Source organism: Leptonotus elevatus, chromosome 7, assembly GCF_054856555.1.
Source record: "Leptonotus elevatus isolate MCC_2025b chromosome 7, RoL_Lele_1.0, whole genome shotgun sequence".
Taxonomy (NCBI): domain Eukaryota; kingdom Metazoa; phylum Chordata; class Actinopteri; order Syngnathiformes; family Syngnathidae; genus Leptonotus; species Leptonotus elevatus.
The window spans coordinates 15,720,570-15,743,582 of record NC_141245.1 but is presented as its reverse complement, the minus strand read 5'-3'; the positions used below and the strand labels follow the sequence as shown (position 1 = coordinate 15,743,582).

Here is a 23,013-nt window from a genome sequence, read left to right as displayed (position 1 = left end):
GGCCAGCAGGTGGCAGCAAAGTATAAGAGATCAGCCAGGGATATGTTGCAACAAGCTCTTTTTGACAGTATTTTCACCAGCAATGTGAATAATGATGAAACTTAGCTATATTCTAATGCTAATTGCTGCAAAACAGAAACAGATACAGATACAGATTCTGATGAAAGAAGAGACTCAAATCTTTCTTTTGGTGTGTTTTTATAGCAATAGAACACAATATTCTGTGGGCCTTGCAAAATCAGTCAAAATCCAGTAAAACAGCCGGGAGCGAAGTGGTTGCTTCAGTGAAAATGGCTGGGAGTGAATGAGTTAAATGCGTATTCTGTAATTTCTCAAATAGTGGCTATGTGAGGTGTTAATTAACGCAACTACCGGGGCATCTAATTGGGGGGCAGGTATTTATTTTATTAGTTGAAGTGAAAAAAAATTGGGTCTATTTGAGTAAATAAGGTAATATGATTGTTGACAGGTAAGCCCGTTTTCAAACAGCGTTTCAATCACTGTTTTGTGGTGTTGACGAGCATCTAACCTCTAATGTGTGATCAGTGTGGCCTCTCTGCCTTTCCCTCCCTCTCTCACCCCCTCCCTCCCCCCTCTCGCTATCTCCCTCTTTCCGTGTGTGCGTTCCAGCAGTCGGTGTGCGAGGAGATGCTGCGCGAGCTGCAGGGCATCGTCCTGTGTCACGACAGCCTGCAGGTGAGACGCCGCCGGACGCCGTCGGTCACGCGGCCGCAACCCCTGCCCCAGGAGGAGCGCCGGGCGCGGGCGGCCGCCATGGGCCTCCCCAACGGCAAGCTGTGCACCGGCACGGGACTGCCCGAGCCGCTCTCCCACAGACTGGCCCAGGAGGCCGCGCTGGTGGCCAGAGGCTGCAGCCACATCCGCATTTGCCCCGAGTGCAGACGCTTCCAGGGGCTAAGGGTGCGACCCGGGGGGGCGGCCGGGGCCCTGCCGTCCCCCACGCCCAGTGAGGAGAGCATAGAGTGGGACAAGACGACAAATAGCAGCGAACCTGAATAACACGCGCCCTGCAGACGTTCGCCTTCCCGGTCAGACGCTGCTTTGTCGCCGGATCGCCCGACGCAGGACCAAGGTACTGACTCATCTTTTTTGGGAATCTCCTGGGGCGGATTTGTCTTTTTCTTGCTCATGGAAAAACTGATGAGTCTGTCTCATGTCGGCCCTCAGTACTGCTCCGAACAGGACACACAGAGGACAAACAGCCACGGGCCATTTGTACTATGCAGTATTTTCAAGTCATTTATCATTGTGCTGTTTCTTTTTCTCCTCGCCTTTTTAAATTATTCCTGTCCTCTGTTGGATTACCAGTACTGAATATTGTTGTTATATTGTTCTTGAGGGGAGGGGGGGGATTAAACATTAAACAAGTTCCCTTTTTTTTAATCTGACAAATGTATGTTGCAAGATGCTGACAGAAGTCAGAAAAGAACTCTTTTTGACCTTTAAATAATGAGTTAATGAGCCATTTAAATGTGTTTCTTCATTTAAATACTTCCAATTTTCCATTGCTGTGCCTTTGCATCTCGTCGGCCATCTTTGACTCCGTGTCATATTTACTATGACTTTTCTTCGCCTCTCTGTGGCCTCTCATCCCAATGTAAACACGCACAGGGAAAATATTCATGAATAACTTGAGGCCAACAAACATTCATATGACTAAAGCGCAGCTGCATAAACAAATAAATCGGTCCGCAGTAAAGGGAAGAACGTTTTATATATTTATATCAGCAGTTGACATGTGTTCTTTTAAATGTCAAGGCCCTTCATCTTCAATTGAATGTGATAGGTTACGCAAAGCCCAAGGAATCTTTCAGTTCGCATCAGCCAACTTGCTCTGACATTTTCATGCATTCATTTTTGCAAAACACAAACTTAGAATATATTTGTCTGGAGAAATTTGGGACCGTGTCGGAAGCAGGACATCATTTGAAGAGTTCACTCTGATATCTTGTTTCGGTGAAACATGCCGTCACTCAAAGTCTGAAAGCTGACCAAACACAATATATTTATTACATTTGACTATTTACTACATTTTTTAACGAGTGGGCTGAGCTGTTTATTTACTCGACTGAAAAAAAGAATGGCATTAAATAGGGGTTATGGTGCATAATACTGCATATTAGTGGGAGACCTTCAGTGATACAATGTTTTTTTAATAATACATATTAAAATTGGCATAATAATAATAAATATTTTTCAAATAATTACTCAATTAGAGAAACGATATAGAGTGGTGCCTTGAGATACAAGTGACCGGACTTACAAGTTTATCAAAATGCATCTGCAAAAATGTCTAAGACTGTTGTGGCAGTTTGTAGAATATGAATTAAGCAGCAAAATACACCCATTGTTATCCATCTCAGCGGCGGCCATTTTGCCATTTCCATCGACTGAAAATGACATCGCAGTGCCCAAAAACTCAGGTAACGACCGTCACGGCTCACCTGTTTTCTGGGTTTGGTCATGTGGCGTTTGCAAGATGAGCCCTTTAAATAAAAAAATGTATTAAGAAAATATAAATGTGCCTTAGTAATGGCGGTCTGCTAGCTTAATGGTAACACACAATAAACTGTGGATGGGCTAAGGAAAAGCATCAGTAAGCTACGCGTTACAACCCTTTACAGCTGACATTGGAACACAGATGGTGCATCAGGTCAAGTCATCTTTGTTTATATAATGCTTTCAAACAGTAAACAGATAATATAACAATACTCATGCACATATTCTTTATCCTCTGCAAAAAAATTACTAATATTACTAGTTTACTGAGTCAATAACAGTACTGGAGTTGTGAAAGTCTTTGTTTGTATCTTCATGCCAGTATTATACTGCTACACTGGAAGCAAAACACCAGGAATTGCAATGAATTATTCATGATGCACAAACTGTTTAATTATTGACATTATTGTTACCTATGTCATATTACACGTTTTTAAAATTTATTGTAGAGTCTTGTTTTTATTCCTCATAAAAAAAAAACATTACAATTTTCGGGGGTGTTTTGGGGCAGGCTGGAACAGATTAATGGCATCACCATTCATTTCTATTGGGAAAGATCATTTGAGATACAAATATTTTGTGTTATGAGAATGGTCACAGAACAAATACAATTTTGTATCTCAAGGCACCACTTTACAATCTAATACAAAAAAATTATGTATTGTACTGCAGGCTCATTTAAAAGTCATTTTTCTGGACACTACTGTGCATCCTCAAACTGTCAAAGTGCTCAACAACGTTGTCATTGTTTCCCCCCATTGGTGATTTTTTTTCTGTTCTGTTTAGCAGGCGCATACATCAGTAAACTCCACCATAATGTTCAGCTTTGCAGGTGCTGTGTGTTGTGCTAACACATCCGCGGTGTAAAGCATATCACAGGAAATAACACACTTATTTTCAGGTGTGGAAGAATTGTTAATTTTCGGTGTGGTGTTCATTCAAGCAGACAACTCACTTGGTTAGTTAATTGGGGCGTGCATGTCTAGAGAGCTTTGAGGAAATACAACATGTTACTTAAAAAAATTTAAATAAACTGCCATCATATTGCTATTGGTTCACTCGCCTGACTTTGGTGCAGGCAGACTTGGTTCAATTCCCTCACAATGACTCTGTGAATGATTGTCAGTCTCACAATGTGCCTAGCTGTGATTGACTGGTGACCAATCCAGGGTGCCGTCCGCATATCAACCAAAATCAACTGGGATAGACGCCAACTCCCCATCACAGTGAACAGCATATAAGTGCAGAAAACAGATGGTAAACAGACTTCTATTTTTTTTGTTTGTTTGTTTTTTGCATACAGTTAACCCATTAGGACTTGAACGAGAGATTTAATGCGTTGTATACGCTTTCCCATTTGCATGGGGCAAACCGACAGTAACCAAGAAGTGCAAAGCACAACAGGATAATCAAAAAACGAAACACAACTGCAAAATAAAATAAAAAATATATATATATTTTTTTAAAAATAATAATAATAATAATAATAATAAAAACACAACAGCAAGTTTAAAATAAAAAAAATCATCACAAATTAAAAAAAATAATGAACAAATTAAAAAAAAAACAATTTAAACACAGCAGCAACTTAAACACAAAAACTAATCATGACAGCAAATGTAATAAACACACAAACAAAACAACAGCTAATAAATGTATATTAATTTCCTGTTGATAATGGGGTGGGGTTTTTTTGTTTTTTGTTTTGCTGTTATGTTTCATTTTTGTTTTTGACTTGCTCTTGTGTTTAGTTCTTTGTTGTTGTGTTTGGCATTTCAGGGCCACAGTCCACAAGAGATCAACACTGTTTGGAACCCTTCCCTCTTTTTGAAAGCACTCGTCCATCTGCTGAGATCGCGCCGTGCTTATCTCTCTGATGTGTCCCGTCTTTTTAAATGCGCCCATCGCCTTCACTCCATCACTCTCCTTCGTGACAATAACAGCAACTTCAAGGTGCCTCTGCCAGTCAGTCCTAGTCATGCAGTAATTCACATCCTTCAAAGTAGTTGAAGGAGAATTGATACATGTATGGATGCAGACGGACAAATTATACATTCAAAATAAACAATCATGCTAAATAGGCCAACTAAAATATTAGAAACAGTTGTCAGTTGTCATGACAATAAACATTAGATTTCTCTCTGACCATGCCAATCAAAAAAGTTATTGTCAGTACATTGTGCATGCGTACCTAATATTGTGGCCCATGTGCATAGATAATAACAGTGAGGAGGATTTCAGGACTTCAGGAAATAGGAGCATTTTCTCACATTCACACTTTTTTTTTGGGTTGATGATAAACATGAATATTCAAGCTCTTTTGTATTGGGTTTGCCTCAGGCCCACAGGTGACTATCCCAGGTACTAAATCAGTGGTTGCCAATTAGCTTGATGACAAGAGAATCTGTTGAGTGAATTAAAACTTATATGACCTTCTCTGGAGAGACGTTTTTTAGCAGCCTTTCTTTCATTGGCATCTTAATTCCGTTCTAAATGTGTCCTGTCATTTTTTTTTTTTGCGCTCTTTATGCTGATATATGTGCCCTTTTGTGCTGTTTAAATGCGCCATGCTAAACAGTTTCCACTCAAAATGCTAATTATTCAGTCAGATGGAACGCCCCAATGGTGCACCTGCTTCGTCCTCGCAAACGGACTCGTCCAACAGGAACGTCGACCAGCGGAAGACCCTGATTCCTAGACGTCTTCAAATGTTTAGCATACTTGTGTGGATGTGGATTTGTGTTGGGGGTTGCTGGGGACGACACATATAAGCTTTTACTCGTTTGAGAGTGACACATGGCAAAAGATCATGTCATGGTCCTCATGCTTTTCCTCTTTTTACCAAGGTCCTTAAGAGAAGCACATCTCTACTACTGCTTCCACTTGGAAAACCGGGAACTCGTTAACTCATTCACTGCCATTGACGGCTATAAATGTCAAAAATTAATTTGAACTATTTCTATTAGTTTAAAAAAAAATCCACTTTTGTTAACAATTGTATGAAACCTAGATTTTTTTTATTGTACATTTAGAACAGATATGATTTTTTTTTATTAATCGCGAGTTAACTAGTGAAGTCATGTGATTAATTGCGATTTAAAAAAATTATCGCCTTTCATTTTTAATAATCTTTTTTTTTATTTTATGAATTTATGGCAGTAAATTATTTTTTCAAATACATGAAAATTTACAGCACTGTATTGAAGGCTGGACCTTTTAGCCTTAAAAAAATAATAATGTTTTATTGACCAATTGGAAATGACTAATCTAGTACACACATACCAATTTAACATAACTAATTTTTTAAATGTTAGACAAACAACTAGTGCTATCAAGAATTAGATTTGGACACAGGCTTGAACAGTGTCACTTTTCAAGATAGGAAACATGAGCCAGGAAAACGCCAATGTGGAAAAGACACGTACATATTGATTAGTATTACTACTTTTGTGTTTAAATTGGGCTTTGCTCACCCGCACTTGGCTCCATAGGAAATCACATTTTGGACATTTGGACAGCTGCAGGCAATCTACAGTGAGTAGTCTAGTCACATATTTAACAAAACAGCAGCAGATCCTATCAGTGACTATTCTATTCAGCTTGTAATTTAATGGAGGCAACAAAAAAAAAGATACACAACTCGCTGATATCTGATTCAGTGTGCTCATACACGAACTGAAACACTCGCTACAACAATAAGTATATTATTGAATTAACGCTGATTTGACCAATTAAATTAAAATCTGTGCTTTTGTATCTTTGCAAAGGCAGAAGGTTTAATGCAACTGTTGAATTGAGTACTTTCAGGCTACATTAGTCCAACTTCCACAAACAATAACTTGGCGACCTCTAGTGGGCATTCAGCAACATTACAGCTTTTTTTTTTACACCCATCAATGTATCACTGCTTGCATTCATAAATAATGTAGCCCACGTTTCCCATTATGTGTGAATGAAAGCTGAAAAATGTACAAACAGTTACCTTGGGGTCCAGCTATTTTCTATCGTGCTTGTCTTCAGTAGGGTACACGATTTAGCTGGCGTCTTTCACACCTAAGAACAATTTCTAAGAAACCTAAAATACATGTTCAAAATCCACGCAAGCATGGAGAGGACATGCAAACTCCACGATTCAAAAGCTCTCGACGAGAGATCAAGCGCTATAGAAAATGGACGAATGGAAATTTTTGACTACCTACATTACATTTACTATTCAACCTCCATGTTTTCTTTTTGCAAGAAGAGTGCTGCCTTTCTTTTGCTCAATGTTGTCTTCTTTCAAACCTGACACACGACTGGACATAAAGCAGGTAACAACATTGCTCACCCTTACTTCTCATTATGACTTTAATAGAGATAGACCGATATGTTTTTTTATTTATTTTATTTTTTATGGCCATTACCAATTAAGGCCGATAACTGACATTTTGGAGCCTGGGTCATTTGCATGTCTTAAAAAGTCAAATGAATAAAAACTTAAACAAGTAAACAGTTTTCTATGTGTTTCTACACAAAGGGCTTAAAGCAATCTTGAAATAGCTCCCTATTGTTTTTGTCAGTAAATAAATGTTACATTTTACTTAACTTAGTTTTAATTTTAAATAATAAGGTGCAGATTTCCCAGGGTCAGCAGTATCTCTTATTAATAATATTAAATAAATAGTTCCCTGATGTTAGATCTGTTATAAATGGATCTCTTATAGGGCGTATGATTCTTAAAAAAGGTAGCTGCCTATATGAGTAGCGGAGACTAGTTGTATCACTTTTTTACACTTTTATATCTTTATTGGAATCATGAATACATCATATATAAACAAAATGTATACCAGATGAAAGACCAGTCTTAGGTATATATTATGTCATTTTCATACTTTGTGTCAGTGCAGTTATATGCCATCAATTAGAGAGAGTAAACATGTGACATGTTGGGTAGTTGTCACACTATAATGGAGTGAGATGTCACACTGGATTTTTAATTTAAAAAATAAATAAAGCATTTCAGTTCATGGATGGTTTATCATGAAACTTAAACCAGTCCTGACATAAAAACATACTGTAATTCCAAAAACTGGGAAATGTATTTTTAAACAATGAAATAAAACCCGGCAAACTAATGTCCTCACTCTTCACATTTACCATCTGAAGAACAATTTTGGCAAATGAAAACAGAGTTGCCAGAGGTGCATTTTTCATTGGCCCATTCTTTGCATATGAGACAACAAACCCAAAAAATGATTGAGACAAGTTGCCCTGAAACTACCATGTTGTCTAATAGGGGAGACCGGGGCTAATTGCATCACGGGTAAGTTGTCACATTGCCATTTTCTTCTCCACCAGAGGGCGCAACAAAAAAGTAGAATACTAGTTTTCTTTGTATAAATGGTCAGGGGTTATGTACTGTCTGTGAGCTGAGATAAGTGGCAGTTATCTGTTTTGCACAACCCAAAGTTAAAAAATTGAACTTCTTATATTTTGAAACAGCCGTCGTACATAGACAAATTCTAGCGGCAAATCATGTGGACTCGTTCGAGGAGACATTCAGGTATCTTGTCATGCCTCAGTCACTGCCCTGTTTTAAGCTAACTTTAAACTAGAGCAAGTAGCCTATTTAAACAACAAGCCAAATAATTGACGATGGCTGTATCCAAATCGTACATATACCACTCCATGTGCACATGGCCTTGTCTCTGGTGAACTGCTTCTGCACCGTCGCTCTGATGTGTCTCCTATAGGGCTCTTCCTGTCGGACTGGATCTTACTGAAGGCTTATGTCATCACACAGGCACGCACTGGGGTGAATGCACACTACAAAATGCGGACCGGACAGTAAAGGATTTCAGACAACTAAGCAGCAGTTAAAAGCATAACGAACCCAGTCTAGGTTGATGGTGTGTGTGCACCACTGTGTACCTTAACAGGATTTAATTAATCAAATTAGAATAAATATACAACATACTCATAATATGTCAAATTATTATTGCCTCGTCTTGGACTGCTGAAGCTAAAACTGTGGTCAAAGATTATAGCGATTGTTTTTTTCCCCCTCATTATCATAAAATACCCACAGCAACCTGTAGTTAATAGACAATAGCCTTGTTAATAAACTAAAATAATACAGTATATAATACAGTATATGGCTGGAGAAAGCCAGCCAATCACAGGGCACATACAGTATGGAGTCTAGACAAACAACATAGGACACAGACTTACTGTACTAGCAAACTGTACATCAATATGAACATTCTCGACCAGATTTTTATCGAAGCCATTTGATAGTCTCCCTTACGAAGAAAAAATTTGAGTAAATAAACAAATTTAATGATGCAGGCCGGGAGGGAAAAAAACGGAGCGGCCCTCCTTGAATGGCCAGCTGAGACGCCACTGATACAGACAATATAACAGACTAATTTTATTGCTTGACTGCAGTATCAACTATCTGCCAATAGAGGGTGGTAATATACTGAAACGGTCATGAGGATGTGTCACTCGACTGGTGGCATAACATCTGATGGAAATAATAATAATGATAATAATAATAAGTGAAATGTGTGGGTGGATGCCCCAACTTATTTTTGTGGTCAATTTACTTATTTTACTTACTTACTTGACTTTTCCCCAGCCCTAATCTTGAGGCAAAAAAAAAAGAGATCAAGTGGCAGCTCGTATCTCGAAAAACTCATAGGCCACTGAAGGAGTGTTTTAATGTATTGTTTAGAAAAATATAACCCCCTTATGTCTTTTTTGGCGGGGGGGGGGGGGGGGGGTATATTGCATGATTTGGTTGCCATGGAGGCACGTGTCGCATAATTGACAGTTGATTGACGTCCTTGGTTACCAATCAGGGTCTGGAATGGCAGCATGACAACCCACCCATTGCCGTTTTGGTGACTCACACACACTAACACTTTAATTTTAGTGAGAGGCGTAAAAAACGTCCCTGTTGTCAGGAGACACCATCCACCCCACCAAAGGACAACAACAAAAACAAGACACTTTTTTTTTATGAATGCGGTGTACAGGCAGGCGCGCGTTCCCGATCACATTCGCGCACCGTGAGCGCGCACAGCGAAGGCGTGGAGTTTGGGATTTTGAGGGAGGCGAACGGAAAGAGACGAACAGGAAAGGAAACACACGTCACGGGGAAGGGTAATCAGCAAAGAAACGATACTGGGCGATGTTGAATTTCCACCGTTTAGTCACCCTCGTTCCCGCGTGTATCTCTTGAGTGCCAAGCACGCCACTGCGCTACTTCCTCTCCCGAGCCGTCGGCGAGCGGTGTCCGCCAGCCTCGCCGCACGGGGCTGTCACCCAGACGCCCCACTTCCCCTTCGAGCAGCAGTTAACGGGAGCATCAACTGCCGCTGACTACACACTTGGAGATCGTCAGGAGGACAGGAGAGAGGACACGCTTTGAGTCGAACCGGAGAAGCGGTGCCATTGTCCTCCGAGCCCGCTCTGCTGCTCCCCCTCGCCGGGCTGCGCGTGTGCCCGCACGCCGAGGCGCGGAGCACCGCAGCTAGCCACAGCATAGCGCGCTTTACACTCGGCTCTTGGGGGGTTGTGTTAGCCGCAATTGGGCTTTTATTCCACAAACTGATCGATTTACTGATGGAAGCCCTTAACCGATAGTCCCCCCATTCCTTCCTCTAACCCATCGGGTTAGAGGAAATCGCCGGATTTGCCACACGGGCGCTGCCCTCGCCAAGGGGGGTGCCGGCCGGATCACCACCTCCCTCCCACCCCGACGCCTGCCGCGCCTCACCTGTCTGTGACTCTGGCAACGAGACCTCAGCCGCCGCCAAGCCCGAACATGGCAGGCAACCTGAAGAAAGGCGGGGGGCTCATCGGAATGATGAAGGATGCCTTTCAGCCACACCACCACCACCTCCATTCGCACCACCAGCCGGGGGCCGTGGACAAAAAGACAGTGGAGAAATGCTGGAAACTGATGGATAAGGTTGGTCAAGAAGAGCGACTTTCATGAAGAGCGGATGCTCGGAGTGCTTGCTAAGCTAACTGGAGCTAACTAACGATAAAACAGCAAATCTTGGTGTGCTGCTAACGATGCTAACGTTAAGCTAATCAGCTGGACGGCGACATGGTTAGCTTGTGTTAGCGAATTGGCTAATTTAGGTTGAAATGACGTTACGAGTCTTTACTGCCTCGTTTCTATTCGCCAATTCCTACTATCAGGATGACTTAAAGCTCAACAACATCAGCGTTTGTGGTTTGAAATTTTCATTTGAAGGGTTTGTTTATTTATAGCATACTTTTACTTTGACATCATATGGGTACTAACGGTTCCTTTGTTTTTGCTGCAACATTTACACACCAAAATTAGTTGCAATTGCAATGAATAGGAAGGCGGTTACGAGTTCGCGTTTACGTTTTGAGAAATGTAACACGCGCTGAAATTGGCAGTTTTGAGGAGATTATCCTGGAGACTCTTTATCAAAGCATAAAAAGACACATGTGTTCATTTAACTGGGCCAACTCTTTAATTTCATGGTAAACTCATTGCTTGGGTGGGGAGGAAATCATGCATTTTGACCTCCAGTTTCCTGTGAGCTTCACACTGCAAATATTAGCGTGAATAGGAAGACAAGACACTCTTTTGTGTCTCTTCCTCTTTGTGCCAGAGTAGAGAGACGTCTTTTTATTAAGATAAACCTCATTATAATCATTGGTGTTATGATCATTCGCTTTGGTTACCCTAACCCAATACAACAGACAAGTTTGTGTTTCACTTTGTTTGGGTTCATTACCGGTAAGTTTGTTTGAAAACTGAGACCTGCAAGGTATTTCCTTCAAATTGTGATAGTGATAAATCAATCTCGTAACCCGTTATCGCTTTATTTTCTGAAAAACTGTAATGGAACTAGAGGTCATGCTTGAGTGCTACTTTTCTTACTTAGTTTTTGGTTTGATAGATTTGTTTATATGACACTGTTTTTTTCCCCCCATAGAAATATTTACTGCAATTGTGACCTAATTAATGTATTCGCTTGTGTTCCGACCTGCATGCAAATTAAGATCCCTCTTGCCACCCTTGGAATTGAGCTCAGTCATTAACTTACAGTGGGAAATCTTTTGCCCCAAAATGAAGCCAGTGGTGGAGCAGCACAGTACATTCAAAACAAATGTTGGCTTGCCTTTTGCCATGTTTTGAGGCATGAAAGGCAACATATACTACATAAATTGATTACCTAACATCATCAGAGAACTTGTGTGAAGAAGATCGTTGAATGTCTTCAATCTTCTTGGGACAAAATTCGTTACAGAAATGCATGGAGCACCTTTTAACTTAAAAGTGACTTTACGGTACTAAAAATTGAGGGTTTACTGAGCAGATTGATCAGGGTTAGGGTTAGAACTGAACTGTTGCTTTGGCCCCATGTTTATCCTTAGTTTAGAAATGTGTCAACAAAAGTATCTTTATTTTTTCACTCTTCACTTTGCTAGACAGATGGTATGTTTTCCAGGAACAGTGTGAACGCTGCAGAAACACAGAAGCATGTTCTTGCTTGTTTAGCTGAGGGCATTGAAAAGTGCAACATGGTTCTAATGTCTTAAACTTGACCCAGTAAAACGCAACAACCCTTAAAATACATAGCTTAATTGTTTCTTCACAAATATGGTTAAGGAAATTTGAAATGCTAATTAACAGCTCTGAAGTTTGCTATAGTTGTTTGTTTAGCATTGTGTTGTTGTTTATAATATCTGCTTATGTTTACATGTTAAGCTGAGTCATGGTAGTGCTCTGTACTTGATACATGTGGCATTAGCTTGCCTATAGTCTTACCAGGTCGAAGACACATGTAGAATGTACTCAAGACGCAGTGGTCCCCAACCTTTTTTGCGCCACGGATCGGTTCCAACAAGTACATTTTTGCAGATTGACAACATCCAGTGGGCGGATGGGTGTACGAGAAAATGCATTCATTATCCATGACTTAACGTTGATTTTAAATTGCCAGTTTTAAAGCATCTGTACAGAATATTAAGGTATGGTCCCTTCCAAAAAGTATTGGAATGGCAAATATGTCTTTGTTTTTGTTGTGTCCTGGAGACAAGATCAACAGATCAATCATTTATTTTATTCTTTTGGCCAGTGCAAAGTGCAAACATTTTAAAGCTCAGCAGTGGACATGAGGTACAGTTCCTTATTCCATTACAAATGCATCATCCAGCTGAACTCAAAAGATAAAAACACATCTCACCCAATGAAAATAACCATACGTGCCGTAGTATAACATAATTTTGGGGGATGGTTCTAACTGAACCAATGTTGAGATACAAACTGTGAGCCATTCTCACATCGGAACGCCATTTCCAGCTCCCATAGAATATTCTCCATTAAAAAAAATAAAAATAGGTTATCTTGTGGGAGTCCTCTGTCTCTCTCGTAGCAGGAGTTATGTCCCCCCCGGCTCAAACATTTCCTGAATTCTTTGAAAGCACTAAACTAACAACTGAGCAGGGACTTTTTGGGGATGGGTCTGAATTTCCAGCGAAATACACAATTGTCCTCAATTGCTCCGTAGGAAAGTTCATTTGAATGAAATGTGACTTCTGTCTATATTTATTCAGGTCCATCATGATGTCATTCAAGTTGATTGATGCAATGGGGCTAAAACCAATGTCTGAGTTAGAGTACAAACTAGTAACACTAATGTCGAACCATTCATTTTATTGATTATTCTGCTCCTAAACTTCCAAAATATATGCTCCCTATCACTTGAAAAGCAGTGATTGAGTTTTGACTGTGAATGTATAACACATGATGAGAAAATTTGATTTGAGTAATCCTTTAATAAAAGCAGCCTTGTCCTCATTTGGAATGTCTATTCAATTGATTCCATTTTATAAGGATACTTTGAAATTAAATTAGTACCACTGATTGTCACACCCACCTAAGTGGGGGGAAATTCTATAGTCCGTTTTATGAATTTCACAAAGGTACAATGTATGGTATTGAGTTTTATAGATCAAAGTGGTGTCAACATCTAACCTCGCCAGCCAGATTGATATTTGTGATTCACTCATAGAGTTCCTCACATTATCAATCTGGTAATTAACGAGGCAGACCCGTTCGGGAAAGGCGGGGCTTGCTGTACAATACTTCGAGCTGATTGGACGATGCGGCATCTTTGCACATTTTGTTTTGACCAATCAAGGCAACGGATGAAAATCTCTTCTTCCGTCTCGTCTTAAGGAGGAGGGGGGGGCGAACATCTTTACCAGATAAAAATGCAGGAAACAGTGAGCAATTCTGCGAGAACAAAATTAATTGCAGCATCCATTCGTCTGTTAGGTTTGTTTGTTTGTTCAAAGCAATCTGTCCAGCTGCAGTTTGTCTGCTTTGTAGACTTTATTTTTGATGGTCAACTCAACAGTGACTCACATTGCAGAAGTACAACAGGATTGGCGAAACCAAAGGGTTGCACATTAGTCAGGATGGTAATTGATTAACGTCTGTAGACGAGACACATCATGAAAGATTGTCTTGCAGTTTACCAATTACTGTATTTATTTGTGTAGTGTCAATGATTGTTTGGTAGGCAACAGAAGTGCAAGATGATGAAACCCTGATTGGGAATCAATTCCAAATAGTTGACGTTTACGTATACTCAAACGACAGCGTGCAACCGATAATGGCGAAGAGCTTGGAAAGTGTGCCATGCATGAAAGCAGTTTTTTCTTTCCATTGGCCACTTACTGAGACTTTTTGTTTGGTCATGAGAGGAAGCAGTGTGCAACAGTGATATATTGCAGTAGCAATAAAGGATGCACTCATTGATATTCACCATGCTCTCTGGTACGGGTGTGCATCTCTCCACAAAAGACTGTTCGATATGATTCTCAATACAGTTCAAGGATGTAATGATTTTCAAATGAAACGTTTGGAGCGCTCCAAGCTGTTATTAATGGGCCATTGTATTCTGTTAGAATGTTCCATTCTTCATGTCTCCTATTTTGTCACATTCTCTACTGGATATAAATAAAGCCTAAGAGCAAAATGAAGCATTCAAATTCGCCGATTGCTGGATTATTGTCTTCTGTTCCTCCTTTTTTTTGTTGTCTTAATGCATCTTCCTTTCACATTCTCTCCACCTCTGCAGGTGGTGCGCCTGTGCCAAAACCCCAAACTGGCCCTGAAGAACAGCCCCCCTTACATCCTAGACCTGTTGCCAGACACGTACCAGCACCTGCGCACCATTTTGTCACGCTACGAGGGCAAAATGGAAACCCTGGGGGAGAACGAGTACTTTCGAGTTTTCATGGAGAACCTGACCAAGAAGACCAAGCAGACCATCAGTTTGTTAAAGGAGGGCAAGGAGCGCATGTATGAGGAGAACTCGCAACCCAGGTGAGTAGGTGTCATCAAGCCTGTGATTCCCAAGAATCAAATGTCCGAATCGGAAGTGTGAAAGCTTTGTGAGACAACAGTTCCCATGAATAATTCTGATGAAGCTGGCACGCAGAACAGTTACTCCGAGCCCTCAGGTCGAAATGAGAGTTGAGTGTTGTTGTGGTTGGAGGATGTCGGCATCTGCGGTCAGAATTCTCTTTTTTTTTTTTTTTTACAGATGCTGTCACTCTTTGTGCCTCTCTATCGCTGCCATCTACAATATGTGCAAATGTCGCATACTCGTCTCAGTGCAAGGCGTCTGGTGTGCTGTTGTGTGCACTGACGTGTGGAAGTGCTATTAGTGCAAAATGAGCCCAATTCTCACAAAAGGCTGCTAAAAGTCTCTTAAGAGTCAGACACAGCTCAAAGTCGTTGCAGTATTAATTAGGAAATTCTCAGAGGTGTAGCACTCAAGTCCCTCATTGCTTTTGTCACTAGTTTCCTTTTGTTATGTTGTGTGCTTTTGCAGCCTCTGCTTCTCCTGCTCGGATTTTTTTGTATGCTTTGTTCTGCCAAAGCCATTTTGTGTTGTTTTGCCGTTATTGCTGCCTTTGGGAGCTTGTGTGTTGATCTGAGGTACAATGACATAAAGCAGATGGAAATTGGTTGAACGAAACCACCTCAGGCAAGCGCCGTAATTGTTAAGTTTGCTGTTGAGTTTTTAACATAAAGTCATCATGAGATGTAAATGTAAAACCGATGAAAATATGTGTATTCATAACCTTAACTCATTCACTCCCAGCCATTTTTACAGAATCAACCCCCTTCACTCCCGGCTGTTTTACTGGATTTTGACAGATTTTGCAAAGTCCATAGAATATTGTGTTCTATTGCTATAAAACACGGAACCTACCAAAAGAAAGATTAAAGTCTCTTCTTTCATCAGGAAAAAAAAGTATATTTCTATCTGTTTCCCTTTTGCAGCAATTAGCATTAGAATATAGCTAAGTTTCATCATTATTCACAAATCTATTTAGAACTGTGAGTAAATTATATCATCATAAGCCACCAACAATGGCGTTTTACTCTGCGACCCATTGTTGCCAACTGGGAACAAGACAAACAGATAGGTAATCCGTTAATCATGGCAAGCCAGTATTACATGTTTTTACACAAACACTTCGAACTTAGAGAAGATCTATAAAATATTGTTTTCGGAAGCACTTGGTGGTATGTTTTGATAAAATAAGTTTCTATCTAACAGAACATTTTTGGCTTGAAAAAAATCGAAATTGTGGCATCTTTTCATCTGATAATGACAAAAAGATATTTGCAATAGTGGGGCTGAAACGATTAATTGAATAACTCAAATAAGTGATTACATGAAGTCCAAGCAAAATCTCTGCCTCAGAGTTTCATACGTGATCATTTGTTCATATGAACTAATGTGACTGTAGATTCACACGCCACTCCTTGTAGAAATAAGTTGGTGTGATGGCAGGCGGCGAGGACGGAGAAAGACTAACAACGCAAAGCAAAAGACAGAAAATGTCCATAGTTAATAGAGATCATTTCACACGTAAGAAGATAAAGCACCATTTTTCTACTGGAAAACATCACCAGCTAACCACAACAACACATGTACCGGTAATTGGTATTTATGTTAGCCAAGTTAATATAGCCTACCATGGCTTTTTAGAAAGGACAGTAGACCCCACAATCCCTACAGACATACTTGGCCATTAACAAGATGTTCAGCAATGGATTTACAAAATGAGAGTTACGTATGGAAATTGTATGTGCTAATTTGTGCAGACAATTGTATAGTTATTAAAAAAAAAAGAAGTCATTTGTCATCACAGGCCTCTTTTGATGCATTCTTGAACTAGAAACTGTACCAAAATGAAATTACTACATATTACCGCGCATTAACCTACAAATTACAATAATTGCATTGTGTCGACTGTCGACCTCATCCTGGATAATGAATGCGCCTTTGGAATAAAACTTCTAAATGCAGGTCCAGCAGACAACCTTGGAGGTGGCTGTTCAACCAAGTTGCACAACTGCTTGGAGCCTTTTTCTGGTCTGACCTAAATGACAGTGGTAAGGAATTTTAACAAAAATGCATTCAAAGAGGAGAGGAACAAAAGATTTGGATTATATGTATATATAGTATTTTCATTTTGCTATTCTACAAATAAATTTTTCCCATGTTTTGTTAATTTAAACTTTTAGTGGGTTTCCCCAAATTTGCAGTTATAATAAGCCTATTAAGCAAAGAAGGTTAGTCTCTTCACACATTGCATCATGTGCTGTTTCTTGAAAAAAAATGCTTCTCCTTTGAGTGGTGCATTTGCTAATTCGTTTTTTTCCCTCATTTCCTCAGTGACACTAGTCTTTTTCATTTGCAAAAAAAACATTCACAACCATGTATTTAACACAGTCAATGAAATTTGCCTTCAGCTGTTTGAACCAATATCATCAAGTAATTGCACATAGTAACTGCACCAAGCCAAAGTGAATGGAAAATTTAAGAAGGGTACACACGGCCAGTCTAAACTCACAAAGATCGCTATTGTCTTTGTGGGGAAGGCATCCGCATTAACCAATGGCAGCCCACTAGAAAAAACCTATAGAATCAACCTATGTTATTGAGGCATAAAATAGACCAGTGCATGGTTGAATTAAGCCACAGATGACTTTTAAGTCAGAATTTAGTGTTTTAAGATCATAAATCTTCAGGACCATGACTAGATTTTGCTTTGTCAAGTAACAGGAAAAGACTTTGGTCTAGCTTGAGTTGAGACCAGTGATGTGCGGTGAGGATCATGACTGGGTGAGGCACAGAGTCCTGGATATAAAAATAGCAATCCAAAATACAAGATAAGCTTGTATCTTAAGTGAAACAACTTTTAATGATGCTTCCATCAATTCCACACTGTTCATTATAAACCTCATGGAACATTTGTCTTTACATAGAGAAGTACACCTAACACATTACCTTATTAGCTAATGTTTGCACTTGCTAAATGGCAATCTTGACTTAGCTTTGAAGTTGAGGTGCAGATATGCAAGAGAGGAAGAAAAGTTCACTGTATAAGAAACGGCAAGATGAAAGTGAGTCCTATGACAATGAGCAACTTAATAATGAACATAAACGCGATGTCCCAGATTCGGGACAGTCGTCTTTGCTCACATACTCTTATCACACTTCAAGACATTGAACGTCACCATATGACAGTCAACAAAACTACATTTAATGACTTTTCATTGTCCACAACAAGACAACCCAAATAAGACATCTTATTGTAGTATATCCACACAAAAAATACATAAAAAAAAAAAAGTCAGCTTCAAAATGAAAATGATAAAGGCGTATTGACAAATGGACTGCACTGTAGTTTGTCCCCGGATACGGATTTGACCGCTCTTAAGAAACTCTTTCATCTTGTTACTGGGCCGCCATCCATAGGTCCAGATGGTTCACAGGAAGTGGCGGGCTTGCAAGGCAGCACGGTTGTGCAACAGCTTGAACTGTACAGACAGTGATGGACCTTTTCGAATGATTGTTTTTTTGGGGCGTTGGATTTGGGAGACAATGTGAACTTGTCAAATGGAAAACAATTCTAGTTGACATCAATGGCCCATCCACAATCCACAGGGCCTAGTAAAATTGGATAAATGAGGGTACTAGTGATAGTTACAATGACCTACACCAACAACTTTCTTAAGCCAACATCAAGTTGTAGTAGCAATATTAGGAGATGCAGTAGTTACAATTCTACTACTGCATCACCACTTGCAGCAGTAGTAGCGGTAAGCCTTTCCGCCAAGACCAGTCAGTGCCTCATAGTCAACTGATATCCAAATGAGAAGTTTTGAAATGCATCACAATTCGAGGTTTGCTTTTTGGAACAGAACAAGACCATCAACATGTTTGTTGTTTAGATGGAAAGTTGCTGATGCTGAAAATGTTTGATTCAAATTCAGAGCATGAAGTACCGCACAGTATATTTTGAAGGCCTGCTGTGGTTCAATACCTTGTGGTATTTGCAAGCGGTCCCTATATTCCTATTTTGGTTTACCAAAAGATCACCCTCGTAAAACGAGTTTCTATTTTCTCTAAATGTACCTGTGACACCCCAGAGAAATGTCCCCCTGGGAGTTTGTCGCTCTACGTTGACAACCTAAAATCTTAGCCTTACTGGAAAGCTATGTTTGTAGTCCCATGGGAGGACTATATGCAAATGCGTGTGTGCATAAGAAAGCTGTTTGATCAAACTCATACGGAAGCAAGTTTGCATGAACATCAGCTATTCTGCTATTATCAGTAGCTCTCGGGCTATTCTAAGGAAGCAATGTGGATACTCCCACTCAAATTTAAATGGTAAAACATGGTCCTGGTTATTGATAAATATCATGCAAGTTAAGCACAATGAATAAAATGTATTAAAATAGCCTTTGATAATGTATGGATACAATATTTTTTATATAACTAGTAGACTCCATTTTAAAATCCCTTTTGAGTGCACCACACCCTCCTAAGAAACAGTTAGTACACAAAACCACAAATGGATGTCTTAAGATATCATATCTCTTCTTTTTAGTCACATCTCTTACCTAATGGCATTTGTGTGGGAAGTCTGCATAGTAAAGAAGTATAAAACACGAATACATGTACTGTTTTCCTCAAGTAAGAAATTTTCGGATGCATTCCTGTCAATATAATGCTATCTTTCAAAGAAAAGGCATGGGATGCATGTTCAGTATTTCAGTCACTGTACATGTATTTCAAATGTATGTTGGTATGGGCCATAATCTATCAATGACCTACTCAAATGCAGCAGGGACTGCTTATCCTCATTAAGCTCATGGGTGAACTGGAACCTATCACAATACGGTACAGTATAGACAAACAACCATTCACATTCACACCTGTGGAGAATTTAGAGTCCTCAATGAACCTAATCTGTATATGTTTGGAATGTGCAATATTACAATAAATATTTGTATTACAAACACTTAATATGGAAAAACTAAAGCGAACTGATTATGCTTTCTTGTGCTGTATGAAGAATGATTCTACGCTGCACAACCAACTTCCCTTAACTCATTCACTCCCAGCCATTTTTACAGAATCAACCTCCTTCACTCCCGGCTGTTTTACTGGATTTTGACAGATTTTGCAAAGTCCATAGAATATTGTGTTCTATTGCTATAAAACATGGAACCGACCAAAAGAAAGATTAAAGTCTCTTCTTTCATCAGGAAAAAAAAGTATATTTCTATCTGTTTCCCTTTTGCAGCAATTAGCATTAGAATATAGCTAAATTTCATCATTATTCACAAATCTATTTAGAACTGTGAGTAAATGAGGGGGCTTTTTTTCAACATGGTCCTGGTTGATCTCTTTTGCTCTGTGTTGCTCAGTGTTAGTCTGCCTGTATTTCCGTAACAATGTGAATCTTCACACTTTGCTTTGTGTTGTGATTCCACCAGAAGGAGAATAAAGGCTGTTTATATTGCATGGCCACAAATGGGAAACATAGTTCACACTTTATAGACTGAGGGTGAGTCACCTCATTTACATATTCTTACATTCACATACACAACTAGCAGAGTATCATGATTTTTATGGCACCCGACCGAGTCGTACTACGAGGGTGGTGATTAGCCCACAGTCCACTTGCTTCTCTGCCCTGATATGTTCAATTAGCTCTTTTTAAGTATTCAGCTAAATGACCTCAAATATGTGCAAATACTGTGTGTAACTAATTACTGAGATGATTATGCCCAGCAGCAAAGATTTTCAAATCTAATCCTAATGAGGGTTTTAACTTGGGATTTAAGACAAGCGCAAGTTCCAATACAATAGGTCGAAGTTGGTCAGGAAATTAGAGCAGACTCTCGGTTTCATTAAGTTGCTTGTTTGTGGAGTTGTGTGCTTGGATCAATACTGAAGTGCACTATGTTGAGTGCTGTTTCCTGATGGAGGTCTTATGTGAAGCCAGTTCCGCTGTGATGACTGCGGGATAATTGAGATGCATTTCAACATGTGTGTCCACTGTGTGTCTCTTGTATGGTTAGACGTTGTTTCAATTAATATACCAATTTGAACGAACATCTTTACCAGATAAAAAATGCACGAAACTCCTCTCGTTGTTCAAATTCAACAAGGAAACAGTGAGTAAATTCTGCGAGAACAGAATTAATTGCAGCATCCATTCGCCTGTTAGGTTTGTTTGTTTCCCTCCGCCATCGGCGCTTATTGGTTATGACCTGCCCAAATAACACGTGATTGGTCCGATCGGAATAAGATGGGCTGCAAACGTATCAGCGGGAGCGGTACAAGATGTATTCTATGACTGTAACTGTCAATGTTGTATGCAGTGGTCCAGTGAAGAATTGAGTTTAGTTTAGGATATGGCTAAATGTAAATGTCCAGGCATTCTCCAATTCAACACAAATGTAATTCCGAATGAATAACACACGAAGCTATGTGTTTAAGGTGCTGTACAAGGCCCAATTTGTCCTTGTTTCAGCGATCTTGAGTGACTACAAATGTTATACAAACAACATTTGGTGTACCTCTTCCAAGACTTTGTTTTCATGTGATGAATTTGAATTTCCCTCCTAGATTTGAGGAGCAAAGAAAATACAGCTGCAAGCTGACATTTGGGCTCCTTGTAAATCCAGACAGACGTTCATTCTGTAAGGGCTGACCTTTGCTGCTGTGCTGCGCTGTATTATCGCAGTACGGTTCTGGCTGATGAGCTGAACTACTTTATCACAGCCAGCAGGAAACAGGAAGGGAGCAGCCAGCTGCAAGGTCATAGGTCAATCTATAGCACTAGGGGGGATAGCATGGTGGCGGGGGTTGACAACAACCTAGTGTTCAGAAAAGCCTCTGCTCTTTGCTGCGGTTGCCGCCAGGGATAGATGAAACATGGCAATCAAATGTGGTTCTTTTGTGTGACTCTGCATTGTTCATGTTGGCACAGCAGCTTAGATAACAGCAACAGTTGCAGGGGGTAGTACAAACACTGACTACAGAGCTGCTATTGTAGGATGGAGATGGCCGGGAGAGATGCCATTTAGGTCCTCTTTTTTTTTCTTCTTCTGCTTCCTTTTTTTTTGTAAATAATTGAGACACTACTTAGCAGTACTGCCAAGCTTCATATCAGTCACATCAGGTTATATTAATTTCGATTTTAATTTTAAGTCAAACACAGAACTGATTTGCAGGCTTAGATGCAATGGCCAACCAGAGTCATTTTATTGTTCCCTCAAAATATTAACAGCTAATCCCCTGATAATGAAAAACACTACTCACCCAAATGGCGTTAGTATTCAACAGCAACAGAATTGACCTTGCCGTACCAATACTTTTGGAGGAGACTATGTTTTTTACACATGCGGTTTGGAAAGATATAAAAGGGGCACAGTCGGCGAAGATTTTCACTTGAAAGGGAAGCATGGTGATAGCTTACAGGACAATAGATGGTGAATGTTAATTTGGCCAGAAACGATGCGTCACTGTGCAGCAGAGGTGACACTAGAGAGGGGAAATACTCTGGAAGAACCATCTTGAATGTTTGATTACTGCTTTAATGATGCACCTGTGTGCCTGGTATCAAAGACCTACAGTTATTTTACATGGGAAGTACACCTTTAATTTCTTTAAAATATAAAATCTGATTAAACTTTTTGCCTATTTCTTGCTAGCCACCCGCCCGACAAGCAGCAGTTTGTTGATGAAGTGTTGACTTATGCTATAATTGTAGCTATCCTCAAACACAATCCTCTCTCCTCAGCACCCACTCCTTCGTAGGGTACATAGTGTAGTGTACCGCAGCTGCAGTGTGGTCGGCCTTTTTATTACCGTCACTCTCGTGCATGTCAATTCCTGCTGCCCAACAACCACACGCATTATTCTTGTGTGTGTGGGGGGGTTCATAAATCAGGGATCTCTTAGCATCACTCTTCTAATGCTGCCTTGGGTACTACTGGACTTTGCCAACACTGCGTTCTTTTGCTTGTGGAGCGACTTTAAATGTGTTTTTTGTGGACTTCTTGTGTGACAATCTCATTTACACAATTTATATGTGGAATGCTGCAAATAATAATAATGCTGCTAT

General features: G+C 39.9%; 2 protein-coding genes across 7 annotated transcripts in view; both read left to right on the top strand.

Moving 5' to 3' along the window:
* grik4 (glutamate receptor, ionotropic, kainate 4) overlaps window positions 1–6,854 on the top strand; it is a 299,291-nt gene extending 292,437 nt beyond the window's left edge. For 2 of the 4 annotated variants that reach the window (XM_086080249.1, XM_086080251.1), the window contains exon 21: window positions 631–1,390. In XM_086080249.1, coding sequence (XP_085936375.1) covers window positions 631–1,020 — 390 coding nt within the window. In that variant the 3' untranslated portion in view covers window positions 1,021–1,390. Of the gene's footprint in view, window positions 1–630; window positions 1,391–4,299 lie in introns of those variants that run through there. The other 2 variants (XR_015095554.1, XM_086080252.1) reach the window with 2 other exon arrangements.
* Window positions 6,855–9,454: 2,600 nt separating this feature from the next.
* The window catches only part of cbl (Cbl proto-oncogene), a 29,306-nt gene continuing 15,747 nt past the window's right edge, over window positions 9,455–23,013 (top strand). For 2 of the 3 annotated variants that reach the window (XR_015095529.1, XM_086080122.1), the window contains exons 1-2: window positions 9,455–10,477; window positions 14,643–14,890. Coding sequence is in view for 2 of the 3 variants with exons in the window: in XM_086080122.1 (XP_085936248.1) it covers window positions 10,331–10,477; window positions 14,643–14,890 (395 nt within the window). In the remaining variant the exon portion in view is untranslated. Of the gene's footprint in view, window positions 10,478–10,695; window positions 10,770–14,642; window positions 14,891–23,013 lie in introns of those variants that run through there. The other variant, XM_086080123.1, reaches the window with a different exon arrangement.